This window comes from Callospermophilus lateralis, chromosome 5 (genome assembly GCF_048772815.1).
Source record: "Callospermophilus lateralis isolate mCalLat2 chromosome 5, mCalLat2.hap1, whole genome shotgun sequence".
NCBI lineage: Eukaryota > Metazoa > Chordata > Mammalia > Rodentia > Sciuridae > Callospermophilus > Callospermophilus lateralis.
This window is the reverse complement of record NC_135309.1, coordinates 123,109,253-123,135,812: the sequence shown is the minus strand read 5'-3', so window position 1 is coordinate 123,135,812 and position 26,560 is coordinate 123,109,253. Positions and strand designations below refer to the sequence as shown.

The 26,560-nt window shown below is 40.1% G+C and overlaps 1 protein-coding gene across 1 annotated transcript in view; it reads right to left on the bottom strand.

Moving 5' to 3' along the window:
* Positions 1 to 21,919, bottom strand: part of Ankrd55 (ankyrin repeat domain 55) — a 69,416-nt gene extending 47,497 nt beyond the window's left edge. The window contains exons 1-4 of the mRNA XM_076857696.2: positions 21,826 to 21,919; positions 16,155 to 16,285; positions 12,312 to 12,421; positions 3,958 to 4,018 (exon numbers count right to left, since the gene is read on the bottom strand). Of these exons, the coding sequence (XP_076713811.2) occupies positions 3,958 to 4,018; positions 12,312 to 12,421; positions 16,155 to 16,285; positions 21,826 to 21,919 (396 nt within the window). The remainder of the gene's footprint in view (positions 1 to 3,957; positions 4,019 to 12,311; positions 12,422 to 16,154; positions 16,286 to 21,825) is intronic.
* Between the last annotated feature and the right edge of the window lie 4,641 nt (positions 21,920 to 26,560).

Below are 26,560 nucleotides of genomic sequence, written 5' to 3'. Positions count from 1 at the left end.
ATTATACCAATGAAATGAGATACAAACTCATTAACCAGGATGGTGCAAGTAAACAAAAAAAATCCAGTGATGAATTGAAAAGGGTACTGTTTGTGGAACTATCAACTGATGCAGCTATTTTGGGGAATAACTAGACAGCGTGTAATAAAACAGAAACGTACACTCTCTGCTACCTGACGATTCTAGAGAAATGCTTCCATAAGGTACTCAAGGAGATGCCTAAAAGACAACTCTATAATAGTGTTTATGATGGTGAAAAACGGGAGACAACCTTAATATTCATTCACAGGGGAATGGCTAAACAGAAGCATTTCGTAGTATGGACCACCGCAAAACCATTAAAAGGCTCTACCTATTAACATGGATGGAGTTATAAGACATATTCTTTATTTGGGGGAGGTACCAGGGATTGAACTCAGGGTACGTGGCCACTAAGCCACATCTTCAGCCCTTTTTTGTATTTTATTTAGAGACAGAATCTCACTGAGTTGCTTAGCGCCTTGCCATTGCTGAGGCTGGCTTTGAACTTGCGATCCTCATGTCTCAATCTCACAACTTAGATATATTCTTTTTATTTATTTATTTTTTAGTTATAGTTGGACTTAATATCTTTATTCTATTTAGTTATTTTTATGTGGTGCTGAGGATCGAACCCAGGGCCTCACACTTGCTAGGCAAGTGATCTACCGCTGAGCCATAACCCCAGCCCCTAGATATATTCTTAAGTTAAAAAAAAATCAAGGTTGAAGAACAACAGAGAGTGTGATACCTTTTATGCGATACTCCATTGTTTCTGTAAATATATATAAAAGATTGGGAAAGAGATATCAGACAGTGCCTACCAGAGGGCAAAGGTGGCAGGTAGAAGTAATCAAGGACTTTCTAGCATTACTGGTAATAATATTTAAATTTTTAAAAAGCAAGGGTGGGTATGGAAAAAAAATAATCATTGAGTTCACATCAGGACGGCCTCTAAAGTGACATTCACTACCCTGAAATAAAATAGCATCAAGTTTCGTTTTATGTGAGCAGTCACAGGATGGTTTCAGAAATTATTTTTTTTTCTTTATCTTTTTGTCTCTCCATTCTTCAATTTCAGTTTTTAATCTAATAATCTGTTAATCATGTCAGATTTCTACTAATTGATTATTTAGCCCTTAACCCTTATTTTGATAAGCTTGTGTTCCTTCAGTTATTTCTGGAAAATAATACTTTAAACTTGGAAGATGCCATGACTCGGTGCTCTTGTCATCGGGAAACTGGAATGCTGCACCAGCACTAACTTACCCTTTTCCTCGTTGCTTCTGGCCTTGTTGTTTTTGCTTCTGGGTGTTTAGCAGATGTAGGGTGGGTCCATCTGTTTTAAATATTATCCCTGCATCCCCCCATATACAATTTGTAAGTTACCTTATACTTGGAGCTCATTGAAAACTAATTGGAAGAAAAAAAAAGAGTGTTCAAAACGTTGAGAAGAGAAATATGAAATGAAAGTAATGAAAAGCCTGAGCTGTGTTCTTTCTACTTCTTAATCATCTCCCCCTTCCACCTGTACAAATATGTACTAATTGGCTCATATTAGCAACTACATATACATATATGTGCATATATATGTAATTTACACACATATGAGTATATGTCTGTGTACACATGCATCCCTTTCTCCATATCTGTGGCCTTCATATCTATGGGTTCAATCAACTGCTGTTAGAAAATATTTGGGAAACAAAATTGTGTCAGTGCTAAATGTGTACAGACTTTTTCTTATTATTATTCCTTGAACAACTATTTACATAGCACTTACATTGTTTTAGGTCTTATAAGTCATCTAGAGGGGAGTGAAAGCATTGTGTGATCCGAGACAGGGAGGCGTCCAACCTCAGACCCAGGCTGCAAGCAGGGGCTTTTTGCTGTGGTCATTAATGCTGGTCAGGAGGAGGCCTTTTATCAAAAGGCTCAAAACAGATGATTTAAAGTGTATGAGGGATTGTATAGATTATTTACAGATACTACAACCTTTTATTTATTTTATTTGACTTTATTTATTTAGCAGTCCTGGGATTAAATTCAGAAGCATGTTACTGTTGAGCTAAGTCCCAAGTCCCTTTTTATTTTTTATTTCAAGACAGGGTCTTGCTAAATTGTGATGCAGCCTCCACTTTGCAATCCTCCTGCCTCAAATTACAGAGTTGCTGGGATTATAGCTATGTGCCACTACACCTGCCTACGCCATTCAATATAAGGGATATGAGCATCTTTAGGTTTTGGAATTGTAAGGGGGTCCAGGAACCAATCCCCCATGGATACAGAGGGATAACTGTGTAGTAAATACATACATATTATGAAAAACACAGGCAAGCATTAACACTTGGTTTTAGATGGTTTCAGACCTGCTGTGACAAAGTCTGAAGAGGAAGCTGTGACATTGAAAAGAAAGTGTTTCTTTTGAGGCTTAAAACCCAGGGGGTCCAAATGCTGATGTAATAGTAGGAGGAGTCTTTTTCACAGAGGCCACTTTGCATGAGGAAAAATCAAGGACTTTACCACCTTTTATCTGCAAGGTATTACAATGAGTATTCTTCAAGAAATCTGCTTCTGCTATTATTGTTCACCAGCCTAGAGCCTCCCAGGGTGGAGAGAAATAAGAACTATGCCTTGCTGAGGGGCCATAGTTCAACTGAGGGGTGGACAGTGTTGGAAGTCTGTAAGTGGACTTTAGCTTTAGGGTATGGATGACTGGTCACCTTCCTAAATAAGAATCATGGTAGGCGGGTGACAGCCGGGACTGGAGGTGGAGGAAGTGTTTGGTAACTGGCCTCAGATATAGAAGTTCCCGATCTGCTGACCACTCAAGTGTCCTGCTTTCACACCATGGTCAGAGAGTGATCAGGGGGACTGTCTCATCCCTGGTTCTCATTTTTAAAGCAGAAGTTTAAAACAGTGCAATCTTCTGTCCTCTGAGGTTTGGCTTCAAACCACTGAACATTTGGGGAGTGAAAGCGTTGTGTGATCCGAGACAGGGAGGCGTCCAACCTCAGACCCAGGCTGCAAGCAGGGGCTTTTTGCTGTGGTCATTAATGCTGGTCAGGAGGAGGCCTTTCACCAAAAGGCTCAAAACAGATGGAGGTCCAGTCCACGAGGAAACTCTTGGGGGGCTCCACCCCTACCCTATTGTCTGGCCAGCTGGCTTTCTTGAAAACAACGTAGTGTGGCACCTTGTGTAAATGCATTTTTAGTGTTTTAAAGCCTTCTTAATACTACCAGAACTTCTTGGGGAAGTGCAGCCAAACCAAGCACAAATTTATAAAGAAATTCCACCAAACACCAGGTATTTAAATTGGTTTTAAGAAGCTTGTTAAATTGGGCCAACTAGTGAAAATCAATGCTGCTTTTTAAAAGTGTTACGGATACATAACAAGACCTAAGCTATTCCAGGGCAGCTATGTAGTGTCCAACCCACCTTCTCTTAAGAACTTTACTCAAGGGCAGAGGGATGCGGGCATCCCACTTTTGGGAAGCTTTCCATGATATTGCCTTTGCAAGATCACTGAGATTAATTATGTGGTCTCTGGAGTAGGTAGCCTGGAATGACTCACTCTCTGTCCTCTTTTGCTCAGAGAGAACACATCTGGAGCCATCATTTGTCATCTATGTTTCAGGGACTCGAGAAGACAGGAGAGAGAGCAGTATTTATTTCTCAATGTCCAGAGGGAAATTACAAAATTTCAGTCATATGATTAATGCTAATGTACTTAATGCAATAAAGCCCTTCCCTGTTAGAACTACTCACACCCACATTTCCTCCTGAGAATTAACAATGGAGACACCTACCCTTTCAGAGTAGGAACACAAAAATGTGCTCCATTTCCTCGTTTGTGAGAGGAAGAACCAGGGTTCAGAAAAGCCCTTCCCTCCACCCTGGCAGGCAAATGGGTCACCTGTGGCCTGAAGGTGACTCACCTCATTGTCCTGGTGATTGATCTCACTGGGGTTGGACTGCTGCAGCAGGACTGTCAAGAGTCTGTAAGGAAAAACAGAAGGGGCTCAAGAGAAGAGTCACAGGGCTCTTAGAATTGGTTTAAAAACATGATATTAGACATATAGACAGTTGCAGGTCTACAAATGAAGATGAGGGTCTTTCCACTTATCTGAGAAGAGAAAGCAGTGTAGTAAGTAAGAAGACACCTGAGAAGAATCCCCCTTCTCCTCCCACCTTCTCCCCATTTGGTGTCCCTGGAAGGGGATGGAGAAGATGAGTCTTCAGGTTCAACTTATTTCCCAGGCCCACTTTATGTCACCTAGGCATGCACTTCAAGAACCCAAATCATCCAGTGCTTACTCTATTAATTTCACATGTATTCACTCAGGACTTTCAAAACTGCTTCACTCCTGGCTACCTATATGTCATGCTTTTTAGATGCATAGATTATGCTGGGAAGTAGTCAGCATTTAGTTTGCCCCTTCCTGAACCCTGCCACTATTTAGCTCAGTGACTCCAGGCAAGTTATTAACCTCTTTGCATAGGCTTCTTCCTCTGTGATGAGGGGCGATAAATACCCATTTTACAGCTCGGTATGAGGAGTACATGAGTTGATATGCATAAAGCATCAAGAGAATGCCTGGAAAACAGAAAGTGTTATATCTGGAACTCTTAACCCTTGAAGTTTGAGCTTTGGCCTGTTTCAGAATAACCAGGGGAAATTTTTAAAACCACAGATGCCTGGACTCTATACACAGGGTTTCTAACCCTATGGATCTGGGAGAAGTTTAGCTTCTACAGTTTAAAAAAGTGGTTCAGATTGCCAAGATCATTGTAATGTCATGTGTAGCTAAAATAAATAAATAAATAAAAATTTAAAAATAATAATAAAACAAATTTTAAAAATTAAAAAGTGGTTCAGAATATTCTGGAAACATTCAAGTTTGGAAACCATTGAGAAAGGTACTGAATGAGTTAGTCAATGGACACCATCAAGAGGATGAAGAATAACGTATGGGTAGCCTATAAAAGATATTCAAAGTTATTTTGAAAAAATTATTTTTGAAAAGTAAAATTGTTTAGTCTCTTTCTATCTTTTCCTTTTTTTTTTTTCTTTTCTTTGTGCTGGGGATCAAACCCAGGGCCTTGTGCATGCAAGGCAAGGACTCTACCAATTGAGCTATATACCTAGCCCTGTTTAGTCTCTGCCTCAATCCAGTTTTTATTATCTCTCATCTTAGATGACATCTAAAGACCTAGCTATTAAATTGCTACTCACAATAGAAAAAAGATGGACTAATCATATTGCCTTCACAGTAAATGTGATAAATGAGAATGGAATTCTTGTTATTTGTTGTGGGGGTGAAATAGTCAGGAAGTCTATAGTTGGAATCTAGTCTAATCCTGGTCATTAGTGAGGAGCCAAGAGGCTATGAGATTTAATTCTGGCCTCACTGTTGAGTGACCTCCGAGCTTCTGTATCCTCATGTGTACAACAGAAGGTATAACATCAGGAGTGTGGAGAATAGAGCCACACACAGGTGGAATGATCCCATATGGCTGCTTATGCCTGGGGGCCAGGACTTAACTGGTAACAATCTCCATTCTTTCTCTCTCTTTCTGGCCATTACTTAATCTCAGGGCCCACTGGTCTGAAGTACTGGGGGAGGTGGGAGGGGAAGGTAGGAGATGAGCTGTGGTCCAGGCTGGTTATCCTCCACTAATCCCAAGCAGACTGATTTTATCCATAGCCAGACAGGATCTTCCTGGCTACTCCAGCACAGAGTGATACTATTGAGCGGACAAACTCTCTCTAGATTAGAATGAGGGTGAGCAGAGCAAGATCTCTTGTCATATTTGGGTGGGCCTCCAAAGGTTGTGGGATGAACCCTGTACCTGGATGTTTCTTTTTTTGCCTCTCAAATTCATTCTCCACTCTGCAATGACCTGTTCTGAGGCTGACCTTGAAGGATGGCATCAACCAGGTCCTCTCACCTCTGACTTCCCATTGGGTTTCATAGTGGAAGCACTCGCAGGGGGAGAAAGCCACTCCCCTACTGGCGATGGTTGCTTTCCACTATCAAAGTCCTCTCCCACAGCCATACCTCTAAGAGGGTCCCTTAGAGCCTTACCTTGCCCCTTTGGGTCATGGTGGTTGAGACATTTTCCTGCTTTTTGCGGGGAGGTGGGGTGAATGAGGAGTTACATTATCATCTCTTGTGGTTATTGTTAAATAGTCTTTCACTGGACATTCCTCAGTTGCCTTCTTTCAACATCCCCTGTCTTCACTGCCATGACCCTGATTGATATATGCCAATCTGTGTTGCCTGGCTCCATCTGATGTCCAAGTCTCTAAAACTCATTGATCTTTAAAGCTTGACACAAATTTACTGAGGAAGTCTCTCTCTCTCTCTCTCTCTCTCTCTCTCTCTCTCTCTCTCTCTCTTTCTCTCTCTCTTTCTCTCTTACTCACTTTATAAAAGCAAAGAACTTGAGGCCCACATAGCTTGTTAAGGCCACCACAGGATTCCTTGGTGATCCCACCTGAACCAGAAGCTAGGTGTGGTGCTTCCTTGCTATTCTGTGTTATGAAGATAATCTGCAAGAACTTGCTCACATCAATTGTAATTACCAGACGGCTTGCAGACCTCTTTGTCTTGTTTTCCCAGAGCTCCCATTTTGTGCTATGGTGACCAGGAGTATTTTTGCCCATAACTGTCATCAGCACCACTTCAAACTCCCATCTGCTCTTGATCTCTAAGACAGCAGGCTTGATCTTCAGTATGTGAGTGACAAGAGCATAGAGGTGGGGCCAGCTTAACCTGCCTGTCAGAATCTTTGGAACCTGCCAACCATAAAGGACCTTGGGCAAACTCTTAAGGCCCACATTTTCTTATCTGCAAAAATGGAGAAAAACTATATTTTCTTATCTATAAAATAGTATCAATGCCTAAAAATTTGCTATGACTTCAGTTATGAAAAGCACTTAGCATAACTTTTATGTGCCACTGTATGTTCTATTATAATGATTACTATTTTTAAAAGCTCTTAGCCTCTCTTTTCTAGGTCCTCCCTGGTCACCATTAGGTAATTCATAGGGGTAAGGGTATCAGCTAGAAGCATCCTATGGGCAATTACTTCTGTAAAAGTTTCTGTTTTGCCAGCCCCTCAGGCTCCCTGGTGCTAGCCAGCCCAGGGATGATTGGGGGAAATGGTTTTTATGCCAATGGTCTCCCCTTCCGGCCCCTGAAGCAGGATGTGAGAGCATGCTATAGTGAAACGTCTGGTCTGCCGCAGGTTAGGGCACATCACTTGGTAACTAGAGAACAGGACCCCAAGGAAATGATTTCCTTCCTCCCTCTGGCTGTAGTCAAGAGTGTTGAAAAGAGTCAGAGCTGCTGGAGCTGGGGGAGGGGGGAGGGAGGTGGTAGAACCTGCCGGTAACCATAGAGACCATGAAAAAGGCCTTCAGAGAATCCTGTGGCTGCTTTCAGAGGAAATTGCTGCTTGCCTTCCAACACTAGCATGTGCAGCATTGTACAAACACAACTCTGTTCTCTTTGGAGCTTTGTCTTAATGATCATGCCCCCTCTTTCACACAGGCGCCCTCTGAATGTCCCGGCCAAGGGAGCAAGACAAGTCCTGGGGAGCTGAAAGGCAAAAAACTTGGACCTGCTGAGAAAGCAGAGAGTCCAAAGCAGCAAGGGGACTTATGATCTGAAACCTGTGCTCTTTTGCTTTTATCAACCCAGTGTGCCTTCTTGTCATAATTATAAACCACGTATCCCTGTATCTGCTTCAATCTCCATTGCAGTGGAATTCAGCTAAGGATATGGACGGGACTGATTGGTTTAGGACAGGGTTGTTTCCATCAGAGAACCTCTGCAGGCAGAGGGCTAATTGAAGTGTCCCTCTGACTTGTTTATAGGCAGCTTCGGTTTGAAGCTTCCCTTTGAATAACTTCCAGTGAGTGCCAAGTAGCAGCTTGCTGTTTGGAATTCTAAGGGTCAGCAGATTTTGAAACCAATATAAACACTTTGTACAAGGCCATGCACGCTTATTGTTAGGAGGAAAATGCAGATGTATCTGCACTAACAAAGGAAGCAAAAGAGGTTTTGGGGAGTTGAATGGTTGAATTTAATGTTCATTGGGTCTGAAATGTAGCAGCAGTCCATGTCCCCAGGGCAAGACAATACTCCAACATCTTTTGCAGTCAATGTGTGTGCATACCACTGGGATGTGGGACTGCACGTACACAGATCTATGTATAGGTACATATTTTTTGTGGACCATATGAAAGTCCAAGGTGAAGGTCAGGGTAGGAGCCGGTAGAGTGGCAGTTAAAAGGGTTCCATTCTTTACTGCTGATCTGTGGTATTTATTTCTTTCCATTATCATCATCATCATCATCTTCATCATCATTATTGTCATCCATATCATCAATATCATCACCCTTCTCCTCATCACCAATACTTTCTGAACATGGCAGTGTACTGGGGGCTGTGTTCAGCAGTTTCTGTAAATTTTTCTTAGTTACTTCTCCCTGGTTTCTATAAGGTAAGGGTTACATTCTGCCTACTTTCTAGAAAATAAAGCTAGTTTAGCCATGATACATTAAATCCCTCAGGATAAAATGATTGGCAAGAGAGGAATGTCTGACTCCTGGTCACCCTTGACCTCAACCCAACGAGCTTTTAAGTGGCTTTCAGTTACATGGAGTAAAACAAGAAAAGTGAAGAAAGAAGACAAAAAGAAAACAAGGGCAGAATAAAGACGTAATCTATAGTCCTACAGCCAGGGGTGAAACTCAAATTGGGGTTTCAATATTCTAAACATAGAAAAAAACACACAATCATAATTCAGTGTCCATATAATAAAAATAATTTCTCTGGAGAAGCACATCAATTCCTCCTTTAGTAGAATATTTTTTCCTTGTGGTTTCTTGTATAGGATTTTTTAGATTCTGTAATGAATAAAATATGTCCTGACAATGAGCCAGTAAGGCTGTTTCTTATAAGGCCAAGTGCTTATTGCAAAACATGGTCATAATAAATTCTACAAGTTCCATAGTAACAAGTCCCAGGAGCACAGCACACCCATTGGGCAGGTTATCTTCACACATACAGTGGGCAATTAATTAGCTTTCCTGTGCCTGCCTCAGTTTCCTCATCTATGAAATGGTGATAGAAATGTTTCCTACTGCATCAAGGAGTGGTAAAGATCAAATGAGGAAGAATATAGAAAGCACTTAGAATTTTGCTCATGGAATGGTATTAACCAGTCATCTTTCTCTACCTCCTCCTTATTGTCATAAATTAAGTACAGACTTGTACACTTAAGTGGTCAGCCAAGATGGCCCAAGGTCTTGCAGACTCACTTGACCTAATAGAAGGTTTCTGCCTTCTTCATTTTGGTTGTAGGATTATGATGTACCTACAAGCCAAACCACTTCTTCTTTTATTTTTTAGTATATAATATTAGTTGTTGATGAACCTTTATTTTTTTTTTAATTTGTATGTGGTACTGAGAATTGAACCTAGTGCTTCACACATGCTAGGTAAGTGCTCTTCCACTGAGCTACAACCCCAGTCCTGTACCATTTCTTTTTTTCTCAAAAAACAATTCTAAGTTTATGCTGATACTCAAATGGTGACTATAGCCAGCTCTGCAGAGAGGATGGCTTGGGTACTTTCTACTTTAAACATGTAATGCAAATGTTATTAAAACCTGCCATAACCATAAAATTTCTCAACAAAACTACCATAAAATATCTAATTTTTAGCAATGTAATTCCTTTAAGGCAAGGTGGTTTCCAAATGTTCTGTAGGTAATTTAACTGGTTGATTTGCTATAGGGGTTGTTAGAGTTTAACCTAATTAATTTTTGGAGAACAGTTATTAGAAATAATGATTTTGGTTTTGGAATAGTTAATCTCAACTTCTGGGTTTTATTAGTTAAGGCAGCTGGTAGTATTGTAACTAAAGCTGGATTTTATCTTTCAGAACCAAGTGTCCCTTTAGGACAATATAACTATGTCATCAGCACATGGGGAATTTTTTCTTCTTCAATTCATCCAAGAGTGGTGGCCGTGTCATTAGGTACAATCTTAAGAGGAGGGGAAGCTGCAATTCTGCTTTCCCAGTTATAGCAATAGAAATGTAAATCCTGGAGTTTCCAGAGGCAATTTTGGTCATTGTAAGAAATAGACCCAGAGGTCCACCAAAGAGGAAGTGGACTCGGATTATTACTGCAGTGATTGCAGAGGATGAACCTGATTGATTGGCCTAATTGATCTCAAATATGATTTTGACGAACCAGGTCTTAGTTCAGCCCTCATGTGCAATGGGGTGATGGCAAAGTCAGCTAACTTGTCACCAAAACCCATGTCCCCCTTCATAGATGAGAATTACAGATGGAAAGTCAATTTCTGGCTAGGCACTGCATTCCCTGGAGCTCATTACACCCAGGTACGTTTGAATGACTTGTTCCTCTTAGTAAAATGTGAAAAGAAGTGAATTGTGTCATTTTCAGCTAAAGGTTTTACAGCAATAAATGAGGCTTCTTCTTACTCCTCTTTCCCACTCACAGAAGACTGACAGGAGAGTATTCTGCAATCTTAGAGGGTGCGGAGCCAGGTGACGGGGAAGGCTTGGGTCCCTGATCTTCATGTGGAGGGAAACAACCCACCATCCAGGAGCATCCACACAGAGCCATTACATGTCCAAGAAGAGAAATAAATTTTCATAGTGTTAAAAGGTTGAAGTTTGGGGTTTTGTTACAATAGCTGTACTATTAAGTAAGCTTTTTTCTTCTAGGAATAGTTAATAGATTTTAGTAGATTTTAAAGTGATAATTCTGAGAAAGACATGTAAGTGCGGTAAATTAAGGCAAAATTATATTAAAAGGTAGATCTTAAACTTATTTTCTAAAGACCATGCTTGGAAAAACAGTATAATTTTGTGACTAAATATTTGTGTGGGTTGTCTGAAAAAGGCACTCTTGTTTTTATCTTTTTCCCCTAAATTAATCAAAACAGAGTCATCCCCTTCCTTACACTGGATATTTATTGATTGTTGGCTGTCTGGGCTTGCTATTTCTTCTCTAAATTGCCTTGCTTTGTTGGGTTTTGGGTAAATCCTAGTTTCTGTTGTTTCTGGATATAGTCCAAGATAATAACAGGCAAGTCTTGGGGATAGTCCTGGAAATTCCCAGGCCCTTTTTACATTACTGTTAAAGTAATTGAAATGAAGAACCTTGTTGTCTCTCAGCCTGGAAGGTTAAGGCCTGGTTCTCTGAAGCTCTGCAGAGCTTTAGGTTTTGGTTCTGGACACTGGTGCAGAGGATGAGGCATGCAGAATACACTCCCTGTGGCTGTGGTGTTGGCCTGTGGCTTAGGACTGGGGAATGCTAGATCCCTGTCAAAGGCATGTTTCGTACAGCAGAGGCGAAGGAAGAGCCCGCAATGTTACTATTCCCTGGTAGGAAATGCAGTTGCCAGTGGCTGTGGTGGTGGTGGTGGGGCTTTTAAAAGAATGGGGACAGAGGCCAATTAGACACAGAGGAATGAGGAAGCTACCTCTGGTCCAGACAAACCTTTTTCCTTGGTGTCTTATTGTGGCCTTCTTCATCGTCCCTTTTCTTCGAAGTCTGTCTCTTCATATGGCTTCCAGGAACACACACTTCTGGTCTTCCTTCTAGCCCCCTGGCCTCCCTGTCTCAGGCTTCATTGCTGCTTCCTTACAACTGCTGTACATGCACTAGACTCGGTTTGGACGTTAAGCTTCTGCTCAGTCAGAGCTCATTTACCCTGCTTGACTTTCTTCAAAGCACTTGTCATTATTAGAAATTATCTCATTCCTTTCATTATTAGGCATTATTTCATTCCTTTGTTTATCAGTATGCCAATGAATTCCTGTCGGCTCTGGAAAGACAGAGACTCGATCTTGCTTCCTATGGGTCTGTGAGGGACTAGAGCCATCTTTGGTCCATAATAAGTGCTCAGTAAATAGTTTTTCAATTAATAATTGCCTGACTGACTAATTTTGAATGAATAAAAACATGAATTCTAATGATGTCAAATAGCAATATCTTCTTAAATCAAAATCTAGGAACAAAAGGTTTTAACAGAGGAGGAGGGGAAAGAATAAAATTAGAATTGAAGATTATTCCAGGGTATTTTGTTGCGCCCTTGTCTGTTGCAACTTAAAAAAAAAAAAAAAAGGATGGGTTTTGTTATTATCAGCTATAGTGGATAGAAGGATTAGATGATTAGATGAGTTTCTAAGGCAAGTTGGATCCCTCCCAACTTGTGTGTCCTCTGAACCTGGCTGCTTACCTCACATCTGGCTCTGCAGTGGCAGCGTGCAGTGGCAAACGGCCATTTTTATCTGGAATATTGTGCTTGGCACCATTTCTGAGCAGACTCACACAGCCTTCCAGCCAACCCTGAAATGCAGGAGCAACCACGTCATTATATAACACAAACTCTCATAACATATGCCAACAGGCTTTCTCTACCCTTCCCCCCTTCTTTGGTTTGGCTAAAGGTGTATTTGACTTGTAGTAGTTAAAGACCACGACTCCAACTTAGACACCTCAATAGAAATCTGAAGGTCTTGAAGTAAAAATTCCCAAGCTTTCTGCCCTTTACCCCATCAGATGCAGACTGATTCTAGACTCTCTCCTTTGCCTCCTCCTCCCCATTTCCGGAGTCATTCACCGATGTTACACAGATATGCTCAGGTTGCACCAGTTCCTAGGGCCACAGGTAGCATGTGATGAGGGTAATGAGCCAGCCTGGGGCTCTCATTCTGTGGGCGTGACTCCTGATCATGCTTGCCAAGGGTCTGACTTGGATGTCGTGTTCCAATTCTAACAACTGGACTTCTACACCATTTTTGAGTCTCAGCCTCCATTCTTCACCCCAGTTTATCTATGACTGATAAATAAATAGGCCTTGGTCCACTAGTCCAGTTTCCTTTTCTAGTAACCACACAGATAGCATCTTGCTTCTTCTACTCACCCCCTCAGTGCCCAAAAGCCTAACCCGAATCCCACTCCAATGGCTGGGACTCAGATGCTGACAGCCTGAATCCCTAAATAGGGGAGTCTCTTCAGCACTTGCCAAGGGCTCCTCATTGCTGTTCCACTCACCAGTGAGTTCCCCAAGACGCTGTGGGAACTCCCTGCTGTCTACTAATTGTGCAGATGGAGACCTTGTATTGCTACATCACATGCTTGTCCCCTGCTTGGCCAACACAGCTGGGTCATTTTCTCACTCTCTCCCATCTCAGGAGTCATCCTAGGCTAGTCCTCTCTCTCTCTCTCTCTCTCTCTCTCTCTCTCCATATTACTTTAACTGAGTTAAACCTTTGATAACCAGGGTTAGCTTCATGCTGAGGAGTATGTAGACCTACATTTATCTAGAACCACTTGGGTCATAAGTAGACTAATAAGTAGATGAAACTATTATTATAAAGAAAAAATGTGACAACTCTCTCTTTTGTTCAGAAGCAAGCTTCCTAGCTTCCTTCATTCTTGTGTAATTAAGCTTTAAGATTTCTTAGACGAGAAAGATAACTGAAGAATTTCCCCCTTAACATCACAATAGTGGAATCATAAAACCCCAAAATATTAATGAATGCATGAAGAAGAAGGAAGACAATGATAAGAAAAGAACCTTTTGGTTTTGAAAAGTCTGGGAAATATCTGTCAACAAAAGCACACCCAAAGTCCTGTTATAATACTGAACATGGTACTATAGAATGGACCAATATTATGTAAGTCTTAAGGAGAAGCAAACATTTTTCTGGTATCGTCAGTTTTGACTCAGAGTTTACTAATACATTCAATCTGTTTTTAGTGGCTAATGTCTAAGTCATCAAGTTCTCTAATTAGAAGGAGGAAAAAAGATCAGAAGATCCAAAAGAAAGGCATGCTGGACAAATTTTAGGGTTGCCTAACATTTACAGTTTTTGAAAAGCAGATCTTTTTGTAGGGGAAGATTTGAAACAGTTTTTTTTTTAATCATTTTGCAATATTTCCTGGAACTGTGTGTGTGTGTGTGTGTGTGTGTGTGTGTGTGTGTGGTTTTCGTTCTTTAAAAAAATAAAAAATCAGAACACCATTGAATATACCTGAAACCTTTGTCACTATTCTGAACTAACAAATGAGTTTTGTACCTAGTATGTGCTGATTTCATGTGAACTTCTCCTTCAGCTATGATAAACTTAGGTTATTACTTCGCTACACTTTACAAATGAGGAAAGTGGCACAAGAGAGGTGAAGTGGTTTGTCCGAGGTTACACACCTATACGTTTATTTTGTATACTGAGTTTGGAGCTGAAACTTTGCCAAGTTTCTCTTTAATACCTGAATTGGAACATTGCCAGGAATGGGTGGTGGAATTCATGGCGCACTCCCAAGACACCTCCTTTCAGCAGGGCCAGGGAGAGGACATGCCCTGGAGAGTTATACAGAGACCATGCATAGGTCCTTAGGTGTCACCTTTCTAGGTTTCTAGGGTGGGTGCCCCTCATAATTCACTGTCTAGGGTAGTAATTCCTTCCTTCAGTCCCTTGCATAGCAGCTCAGCCAAAGAAATTGGAAATTTTGAATTTTAGAATTTCAAAACAAATACAGTTTTACCCACAATATTCTGTAGGCTAATGGCAGTCAACTGTAGACACCACCTCTGCCCCTTTCTTGACATCTTCACCCAAATTTTCCATTTTCCTCTGTTCAGATATCAAAAACATCTGTAGTAAGAGATGTACTAGGGAATGTGCTAGAAGAGAGGGGACTGGGGAGACAGTCATGCATCTGTCTGAGATATTGGACCTCAGCTGGCACACACAGAGAGAGCAGTGCTTTTCAAACTTGAGAGGACACAAAAATTTTTAGGAAGTTGTTCAATGTGCAAACCCTATCTCCCACCATAATCCTGCTCCTGGAGTCCAGGGAGGTCTTGGTTGTACCAGAGGAAACTGCATTTGACAAAACACTCCAAGGGATGTTGACACAAGAGCTCTGTGGACCTCACTTTAAAAAATCTTCCTAAGGGCTGGGGATGTGGTTCAAGCAGTAGCGCGCTCGCCTGGCATGCATGCGGCCCGGGTTCGATCCTCAGCACCACATACAAACAAAGATGTTGTGCCCGCCGATAACTAAAAAATAAATATTAAAAAAAAATTCTCTCTCTCTCTACCTCTACCCCTCTCTCTTAAAAAAAAAAAAATCTTCCTAGATTTGTCTGTGAGTCCAAGATAAAGAGGGCATGCACATAGAAAAATTGGGTTCAGAAGAAAATCTCTGAGAATTGGGCAATACATCATTGCAATCTATGCTAGATCATGGCAGGAAGGGGTGGTGTATGTTGGGGGGAAGGGAAATGTTTTATTTCAAGCAGGGCACCTTCAATGGAATTCATCTAGAGGGAAAGCACCACCAGCAACAGGCAGCAATAGAAAATGCAAGAGGCAGCAGATGCAAGGAGATGGTGGTCATGTGAAGGTTCCTAGGTACCTTGTCCGAGAGGAAGAAGAATGATGTCCCCCGCATGGTGGTTAGGACTTGTTTAACACGGACTCAGGTCAGCCCTGGGGCCTCCCAGAAGAACCACAGGGAGGATTTGAGAGAAGAGGGTTTGGAGATTTTCACTGAGTCTTAACTAAGCTTGCTCTAATGTTGGGAAATGCTGAACGGAAATCTCTCAAATTGGCATCACACAGACTCTAACTTGAGCACTGACTGTAAACTCTGTGTTGCCCCTTATAAGTCTGGTACACCCCCTGCTTGCTACTCCCCTCATTCATCCCAGTTCTCACATTCCTTAGCCTGGAGCCTCCACTCAACTAATCCTACCCCACAGATGCTAACTGGATCTTCAAAACAATACCACCTTTTCCGGGTTGTTTATGGACACTGTTCTTAGAAGTGTCCAGAATGTCCCAAGAGAGATTCTGATGTTGTTAAAACAGAAAGGAATGTTCTCAAGCGGTGACATTACTTCTACAACATTCCTTTTATCTTAACATTTGGAGGATCCTAAATGAATTAAATCCATGAAAAACTCAAAGTGGTGATATCAATGTTGAAGATGATTAAGGTAAAGCTTCAAGTTCTATTGCATTAATCCACACCCTGTTCCTCAGCCCCTTTGACCCACTTGAGTCCATACCAGGTAGGTTGCCAGGCATAAACTTGTACGGCCATAAGCATCCTGCATGTTAATGTTGGCTCCCATCTTCAGAAGCAGCTTCACCGTGTCCACTTGGCGTCCAGAAACCGCATGCATCAAGGGTGTACATCCTGCAATGAGACATTTCAACGGCCTTTAAAAATGTCCGACTTATGAAATTAATGAGCAGATTTTATTTGCCTCTCTGTTTTGCTCTTTGTAACACAAACCCAGCTGTTGAACTGTGTGGGATTGAAGAGAGATGAAGAGGATTGTTGCTACATTTATGTAAACTATTCTTTCTGACTTTTTTTTTCAAACTTCTGTAATTTTGCATAATTGATTAAAACATTTGAGAACAATGAGAAAAATTACTTATTGTTGTTCCAGGGATCCACATAATTTGGAATCAAATAGGCAGGTTTTTCCTGACTTGGCTTGGACAATGCAGAATCTGGAAATGTGTGGAAAGCAGCTTCAGCCAGGTATACTTCTATTGAAGGTAGAGATGGGATCTCAGCCTTAGGTTATAGAAATTTTAACTAAAAGGATCTACTTGTACTGAATACCTCTCTGTTTTCAGAACCAATATAGGCAACAGTATTTGATTTCTAAGTATATTTTCTTCCTGAGTAAAAACAGAGATGAAATTCCACATTTTGATGAACTTTGCAGGGCTGTTGGAACCAGCTAGCTAGTGAGGTGGAATCCAGGTGCTTCACATTCCTTCAGGCGAAGAAACCAAACACCAGACACAGGCACTCCTCCAATTCAGACTTGTTCAGATGTCTTTTGACTGGAGATTCATGGTAAACTGTGATTCTTCTCTGGATGAACTGTAAGCTTTGACCCTCAGAGATCCCTGAGGGCAGGAATATCCCAGGATGTTCTCACAGAAAGATTGCATCCAGCAACCCAATTTCTTCCTAAATCTCTCCCTTCCAAAACTCTTTCAGGCATCTGTGCTGGGTGGAAACAGCAATGAAGTGCTGTGTCTTAAAATAGTGGTGAGTTTCCTTTCTTCCCTCCCTTCCTCCCTTGTTCCTGTCAACAAGTGGTAGTTATAACTACTGGGACAAAAAAGAACATGTTGAAAAGGAAATTACTGAAGCATTTTGAATCTGAAACAGTCAGTATATAAAACTAAAGAATTCCTGAATATTATGTTCCTTGTCTAGTAATGTTTTCATTTATTTATTTTTATCCCAAATATTGAGGTTTGGGATATCCCAGGGGCTTTCTGCCACTGAGCTACATCTCTGGTCCTTTTTATTTTTGGTTGCAACAGGGTCTCACTAAGTTTCCAGGACTGGCTTTGAACTTGTGAACCTCCTGTCTCAGCCTTCTAGTCCCTGGGATTGTAAGTGTGTACCACCACACCCAGCTCTATCTGTCTTGAGATCCTAGATTATATATAAATTTCCTTAAAGAACCCCTCCAACTAGATCTCCAAGTTACAGGCTCTTCTCTTATCATCCTTTATTCTTCTTTAATAACTCTTTTAAAACTTTGTAAGTATGCATTTTGGGGGGGGTAATCATCCTCTGAGCTCATCCCTATATCCTGGGAGCCAACCACTACACCTAGTGCATAGATGTTAACAAATGAATAGCTGAATGATTACTGAACATTTCTTATTTAAGATAATCTTACTGAGTTATCTCTGAGGTTTAGAGAGAATTGATGGAAGATTCATTTCCAAATGGACTCCAAAATTTATTTTAAGTTGACATTCCTGACTGTCCTTGGGATAATACAAAAATACACACACACACACACACACACACACACACAACAAATATACAAACTCAAAATAGAACAAATAAGAGAGTACATCATTGTTGCTGTATATAAAATTAAAAACATATTAAAGGAATTCCTATAAACAAAAGCAATGGGAAAACTAACAAAGCAAGCAACCAAAAAATAAGGTTCTTAGGAATAGATCTAACAGAAGAAGAACAAGAGAACAAGATGTGTGGATAAAATTATTAAACTTATTAGATGATATAAAAGAAGAACTAAACATGGAAAGATATACTATGTTTACAAAGGGAAAACTCAATATCAATTTCATGGAAATGAACCTATAAATTTAGTGCAATTGCAGTAAGAATTCAACTAAGCTTTACCTGAAAAAAAAATCTTAAAATTTATCTCGAAGAGTAAAGCAACTACTACTACAACAACAACAACAAAAGCCCCCCTATGCCCAGGACTTTAAAAGTAAAACAAAGGGAGGGAAATTGCCTTATTAACTGACAAGAATTATTATAAAGTTTTGATTGCTGAAACCATGAATAGATCAACAGAGCAGAAAAGTGAGCCTGAGGAACATTCCAACCTACAAGGGAACTCAGTGTGTGACTAAGAGACAATACAAATCAGTAAGAAAAAAAAAAGTTATTTAATAAATGGTGCTAACCACCTGGTGATACAGAAGGGATAAGTTAAAATAAAATCCAGACTTCATACCATATATTAACATAGTCCAGATAGATTAGAGACCAAATATGAAAAGCAAAATTTAACAAATTTTCTAAAAGAAAATATAGAATCATATCTTTCTAACCTCAAGATTGGCAAGACTTTACTGAAGAAGATATAAAAATCATAAACTGCAAGGAAAATATTTTTTTAGATGTTGATAGACCTTTATTTTATTCATTTATTTATATGTGGTGCTGAGAATTAAACCCAGTGCCTCACCCAGGCTAGTCAAGTGCTCTACCACTGAGCCACAGCCCCAGCCCAGGAAATATTTTATTAAATTCAATTATATTCAAATTTAAAATTTCTACATAAGAAAATTCTGATACCTTCTATATAAGGTACCATTAACAAAATGAAAAGGCCACATATTGGGAGAAGATATTTTAATTTATAAAACCAAGAAAAGATTATTTGCTAAAGTTAATAAAGAACAAGTCAACAATTCAACAACCTAAGAGAAAAAAAAGTCAGACACATACACATATATACAGCAATTCACAAAAGAGAAAACACAAACCAATGAACATATAAAAATTACCTCACAAATACATGAGGGTTGCATTTTTCTTTTCAATGTATGTGTCTTTTATTTCATTTCATTAACTTTTTGAACTGCCTTTTTATGCTTGTATTGCACTAGGCTGGACATGAGAGGTGAAAGTGGACATTCATGCCTGAGGTGAAAATTTATGCCTTGTTCCTGATTTTGGGATCAAAGCATTTGACTTTTACCACAAAGTAAAATATTAGCTCTGGGTTTTTTGTAGATTTTTTTTTAAAAAAATTAAGAGACAGGATCTTGCTACATTTCTCACCCCAACTTTGAAATCATTATCCTCCTACCTCAGCCTCCTAAGTAGCTGGTACACAGTCTCATTCAACCACACCTGGCTTTGTAGATAATCTTTATCATATTGAGAAAGTTCTCATCTCTTCCTATTTTTCTGAGATTTTTAAATTATGAATGTGTACTAAGTTTTGTCAAAAGCTTCTTCTGTATCAATGGAACTGAATACATGCTTTTTCTTCTTTATTTGGTTAACTTGGTTGATTACGATGACTTTTAAATATTGAGCCGGACTTATAGCTCTAGAAACTCTGCCTTCTTCCCATCATTGTGTATAATTCTTCTCATATATTATTGAATTTAGTTTACCCTGATTTTATTAAGGAGTTTTGAATTCACATTCATGAGAACTATTGGTCTGTAGAGTTTTTTAAATATAGTCTTTGTCTGGTTTTGATTCAAAGGTAATATTAGCTCATAAATATAACTGACAAGTTGTATTGTTCTCTTGTTCTGTATTATGGAAGACATTCTGTAGAATTGATGCAGAGTGTTCTTTAGAAGTTTGTAGATATCTCCAGTAAGACCATCTTGGCCCAAAGATATACTTTTTTGGAAATTAAAAATTGTAAATTCAATTTCCTAAAGAGTTTACAAAGGAATATTCAAATCACCAATTTTCTACTGGTTACATTATGGCAATTTATGTGAAAATTTTGTTAACACATATTAATTGTACATAGTAATGAGGCTCAGTGTGATATTTCCAAACATGCATAGAACAAATCCAATCTTCATTTTTCCACCCAGTTTGTTATTTTTTGAGGAATTGATCCATTTAACTAAATTGCCAAGTTTATGTGTGTAGTTGTTTGTTGTATTTCCTTCTTCCATTTAGATGTCTGGCAGGGTTTGCAGTGATCTCCTAATTTTGCATTCTGAAGGTGGTAATTTGTATCTTCTTCCACTTTTTGTTTGGCAGTATTGCTAGAAGCTTGTCAACTTTATCTTTCAAAGAATCAGTCCTTTATTTTACTGATTTTCTCTGTTTTTCTGTTTTCAGTTTCAGCTTTTCTCTTTATTATTTTTTCCTTCTGCTTGTTTTGGGTTTAAACCATTTTGCTCTTCTTTTTCTAAGCTCTTGTGGTAGTGAGAGCTTAGATTAATTAATGTTGAGGTTTCTTCTCTTTTCTAACATATGTATCTGTTTTAGTGTATAAAGTTCCCTCTTAACATTGTTTGATTTATTGGCATTTATTGATTGTTCATTTGATTTGATATCTTCCTGTTTCTTAGTAGGACAAATAATTTACATATATTGGTATATTGGATATTATGTGATTCTTGATTCACTCTATTTTAGCAGGCTTCCTTAGACACTGCTCAAAGAAAGAAAGAAAAGGGGGTGATATCTCATTATGGCAAAGTGGGATTATAAATCCAGATTCCCTGCTTGGCTTCCATTGAAATCTGAAGAGGAGTCTTGATTATTACTGGATACTGTTCGAGGTCCTAACTTTCAACAAGGCCTCCCTCTGACATCATACTGCAGGTAAGGGAAGGGGGACCTGAATACCAGGTGGGAGTGGAGGTGCAGGCTCCTCACTTGGTCATTGCTAGAGTGAGTTGCCTGGGGTCACAGTGGGTGTGTGTGGCAGGGGTGGTGATGGCTGGAATAGAACCATCATTGTCTAAAAAGTTTTCTGTCTTGCTAAGCTGTTTCTTTCCTGGTGGTTTGGCTAGAAAATGCAAATTTTTGTTGAGACATTTTTGTCTGTGTCTGTTGACATTTCTGGGTTGCTAGTTTCTTCAACTCCAACTCTGGAATGTACCAGGCAAAAGGAAACCCAGAGTACTTACCACTATGTCATTCCTTGGGCTCCAAGGTCTTAGCCAGTCTGTCATTTTCTCTCCATTTTCCAGAGTTTTCTTATGTTGATTTTATACAATTTTATAATGTCCAGGGTTTTTAGTTGTACTTACCAGAAAGGATAGAGGGAAAAGCACATTCACTCCCTCTTCCCAGAAGCCGAAGTCCTTGCTCTCTAAGAGTTAACACTTTTCCAACATCCATTGCCACTAAAGGCAACCTACTCTCTCCATGACCCTGTTAGAACTACCTGGCCTCTCTGCTTTGCTCACTCATATGAAGATAAAGGAAATAAACTAGCTGACTTTATTCTGAGTGATGATGTAAAAGAATTTGAAGCTTTCTAACACCTTTTTTAAAAGAAATATTGCAGTATTTGCACATAGCCACAGGTAATAAATATATCCTGCAGTACCAAAGTGTACTGTCACAAGTAATTTTAAAAATCATAATTATCTCAAAACATCATCTCAAAAGGATAAAACATAACAGCCTAGATTTAAAGTGTGTAAAGATCTCACCTTCGCTGTCACAGCATTCTAGGATAGAGGGGTCTTCCCGGATCACTGCAGTCAGAGCATTGACATCTCCGTTAGATGCTGCCTGATAGACCATGGTCAGGTCGACCTCTTCAGCTGAGTCACCTTTATGAATCAAACAGACACCCTGTTAGCGTGTGGAGTGAGTTTGTTCAAAGAATAACCACCTAAATCATCACCCACACGAGTGATTCATTAAACCTTTCTAGTGAATCTGGGCAGGCAGCTGAGTCATCCTGATCACCGTACCTTCACCACTTCTGGAGGAAGGTGGGCTAGTGTAACACCACTGTATGTTGGAAAGGAAACTGAGGGATTAGACATCCTTTGAGATTTTGTGGTTCTTTCCAGGCATTCGGGTTTCTCAAAATCAGTGAAGACCAGAGGGGGAAGGGGGCCCTCATCTTGGCTCTGTGTTTCATTTTTTATCTGAAGCATGTGACTTGGCTTCTCAGTGACTCAGTTTACCCAGCTTTGAGAGAGGCATTGTGCTTCTCATTCTCTGTCTTTTAGATGCACTCAGAATGCTTCCCTGTCTGGCTCTGCATCCCGAGGACTGACCATTCCCAGACCGCTCACACTCTGGCTTGTCCAGGGGAGGCACTGGCAGGAGACGGGTGGGGATGGAAGAAGAGACAGAGAGATAGGGCAATTCTCCCCTCTGCCCAGTCCAGTGCTTCGCATTAGCAGTGTCCCTCCCGCCAGGAGTTCTTCCTCTGCAGAGCCAGCTCTCTCTGGGCTCCATGACAACCATCCCTTCTCATTCTCCTTCAGCTGTGACCTAGGTAACGGCTTCCTGCTGGTATTCACCTGTTCACTTTTGGCGCATTTCCTTGGAACCCTGTTTCATCTCTGTGTGCTGTACCTTCATGAAAGGCCCTTCCTGTCATCCCTGGAGTTTCATGAGATGGTTGCTCCAGAAGAGAGAGGGTGGAATGCATCTCCTTTGAGTTGAGTCACCACCTGTATTATACTGTTGTGCATGATTGCACCAATGAATACAAAGGTGACAATAGAGTCATGGGTCGCCTGACCCCAGGGAGCACAGGAAGGTCTGGGAAGCAAGCTTTTCCAATAAGGAGACCCCTAGTGAGAAGCTGTGCTGAGCTCCCCTATGCACTCTCTCCCAGGCGTGTTTTTCCCCTCAAGCATAGCCATTGTCTGAAGAAAACATTTGAGTGAAATTAAAGGTGGTTTTTTTTTTTTTTCTAAGTTGTATTTTTCTCCTAATGTGGACATTATACCAGAGAGGCTTTTCAGTTTGAATTGATCTTTAGTTGGCAGGGTTTCTAACCTTTGGTTTGGGTTTCTGTCCCAGTATTTCTAAGAATTCATTAATGATTTTTAACCAGTTAACCTATACCAGGAGCAACTTGTTATTGAAAATGATTCACTGTTTTTTAAAGTATGGTGGCAGTGCTCTAATTTTTCCGTGGTATTTTTTTTTTCCAAAAGTAGACTCACCTGTACGTTTGTGTGGGGGCTGGAAGTGGGGGGTATTCAGGCTGAGGTCCACTTTTGTGGTAAGTGTGAGAATTCTGGAGCCAATTTGGATACAAGTTCTGCTTGTACTGACTACCTGTGTGAATGTGGTCCAGTCACCCTCTCTGGGTCTTAGTTTTCTTATCTTTAAAATGGAGATGATGATGATGACGACGACTCCCTATCACATCAGGGTGTAGTGAGGAAGATAACGAGTTAATATTTAATCCTATGTGCTTTTAGAATAGGATCCAGCTTTTAGGAAACACTGTATGCACTTTGCTACTACTAATGCTACTTTTTTTGAGGGGTGATGGCTCTTATTTAGACAGGATGAAAAATCTGGGACATGTAGAGAAAAATATCTCTTGTTGATGATGCTAATAATGAATCTATATGTTGCACAGAACATTAACTCATTATTAAAGACTTTCCCAGGAGTCTAGACCTTTTATTAACATGGCTCCCAATATCTTTGGGTACAAGAAATAGGGCCCAGACTTAAGGATAAAGATGGGCCTGGTGTCTGGTTATATGTGCACATCCAAAGATGCTAGCAACATCATCTCAGAAGGAAGATCATCATGGTGGGCCAAGGAGCTGCTGAAGGTGACACTAGGACTGTGGGTCTTCAGAGTCTATATGTAATGTGCTTATATAAAATATGCTAATGTACTTACCACCTGCATATGACTGATTGCAATAACACATGCCAAGGCAAATTCATCACACTGTGGAGCTGCCTGGCAGAATCAGGATCCACAAAATATCTTGCCAGAGTAGTTAGATAGATCATATTTAATAGGGATAAGCAGAGGGTAGCATATGTCAGTCCACAAAACACAGTGAAGGGTGGTTGAACCTGTGGGTTTTGTTGCTCAAGCTTCCCTCACCCTGCTGTTAACCTGAACCTGATTGTTCTCTGGGGACCAGCTCTGTTCCACATTCAGCCCATGGGCTAATTCAGTTGGATTGACTGAATTCAGGGGATGAAACATGTGACCTGAATCAAAGCCACTCAATATTTGCATTATCTTGGGCAGAGACTGATACAGGGATGTAACCCAGTGAGAGTCCACCAGAAGCAAACATATTTGTCTTATTGTTGGGAACAATACTCTTAACTTTGTTCCACCAACTTGGTGACATTTTATGGATAGAAAGCCTGCCTAAGAAGAACGAAAACTAAAACAAGGAGATGAATAGACAGGGCTCAAGAGAAGAAGAGTCGAGACCTGGTGACATAATTTAAACTTCTGAATCAAGCTGCATTTTATGTCGGCATCATCTCTAGAACATTTACATGTGCCAATCAATTATTTTTTGGCTGACGTCAATTTGCATGATCTTGTGTGTATGCTTTGGTTTTCTTTTTAGTCACTGAGAGAGTTCCAACCAATAAGAGGTTTTAGTGGTGGCACATTAGAAAAGAACTTATGGTTTTAGTTGGATAGTTAGCTCCAGAAGAATTAGTGATGTTTTCAAAAACTAGAAGGAACACTAGCTTCATTATTGAAAGTCTAGGTATCACATTGAGGAAGGTGATACCAGTCAGTGTCATACTGCGGTTTATAATCTGTAGGGTAAATGGGGCTACAGGTAGCTAGAGAGCATTCAGAGAGTGAACAGAATGAGGTATGAAGGAACTTGATTCATGTGACATGAGAATGAGTTGGAGGAAATAAATGTGTTTTCTCTGGAGATTATTATTCTGTGAGGTCATGATAGTAGCCTTTAGGTATATAAAATATGCATAGCATAAAATAGCAATGCCACGTTAGTTATTTTTAAGTGTTGAGTTCAGTGGCAATACATACATTCACATTGTTGTGTAACCATCACAACCACCTGTCTCCAGAGAGTCTCCAAGACTCTCTACCCATTAAACAATAACTTCTTATCCTTTCCTGCCCCCAACCCTTGGAAAGCACCATTCCACTTTCTGAGTCTGTGAATTTGACTACTCTAGGTATCTTACATTTGTAGAGTCATCAATATTTGTCTTTTTGGTTAGCTGATTTTGCTTAGCATAATGTCAGCAAGGTTCATCCACACTGGAATGTTCTAATATTGATTTTTGTTCCTTTCAAAGCTGAACATTCCACTCTATGTATGTACCAGGTGGTGTTTATTCACTTATCTGCAGATGAACACTTGGGTTATTTTCGCCTTGTGGCTATTGTGAATATGCTGCCATATACATAGGTGTTCAAGTCCCTTTGAGACATTGCTTTTAATTTTCACTGGGGTATATACTTAGAAAGGGAATTGCTGGATCATATGATGATCCATTTTAATTTTGGGAGGGGGAAACCACCATACTGTTCTTCATAGCAGCTACTTTATATTCTCACCAATGGTACACATGGGCTCCAATTTCCTCATGTCTTCACCTCATATGTGGCTTTTGTTTTTTGATAATAGTCATCTTAATGAGTATGAAGTATACATAACTGTAGAATATCTTTTCATGTGTTATTGGTCATCTCCCCTTAAATTTGGGAGAAATGTCTGCTCAAATCCTTTGCCTACTTTTATATTGGATTGTTTGTTTTTTTGTTGTTGAGTTTATAGGAGATTTTTTTTTGTGGGGGGGTACTGGGGATTAAACTCAGGGGCACTCAACCACTGAGCCACATCCATCCCCAGCCCTACTTTGTATTTTTATTTAGAGACAGGGGCTCACTGAATTGCTTAGCACCTCGCTTTTGCTGAGGCTGGCTTTGACCTTATTATCTTCCTGCCTCAGCCTCTGGAGCCACCTGTTTCAAGCATGTGCCACCACACCCGACTATAGGAGATCTTTATATGTATGGATATTAAACCTTTATCAGATATATGATTTGCAAGTATTTTCTTCCATTTTGTGATGTCTTTTCACATTGTTGATGTTATCTTTTGGTGAGCAAAAGTTTTACATTTTCATAGAGTTCAGTTTGACTATTTTTTCTTTTGATAACCATGATTTTAGCGCCATATCTAAGAAATAATAGCTAAATCCAGGGTCAACAAAGCTTTCCACCTATTCTTACTTCTTCTTCTTCTTCTCCTCCTCCTCCTTCTCCTCCTCTTCCTCCTCCTCTTCCTTCTTCTTCTTTTTTTTTTTTTTTTTTTTTTTTTTTGGTACTGAGGATTAAACCTAGAGTTGCTTTACCATTGGGCCACATCTCCAGCCTTTTTTATTTTTATTTTGAGACAGAGTCTCACTAAGTTGCTTAGGGCCTCAGTTGCTGAG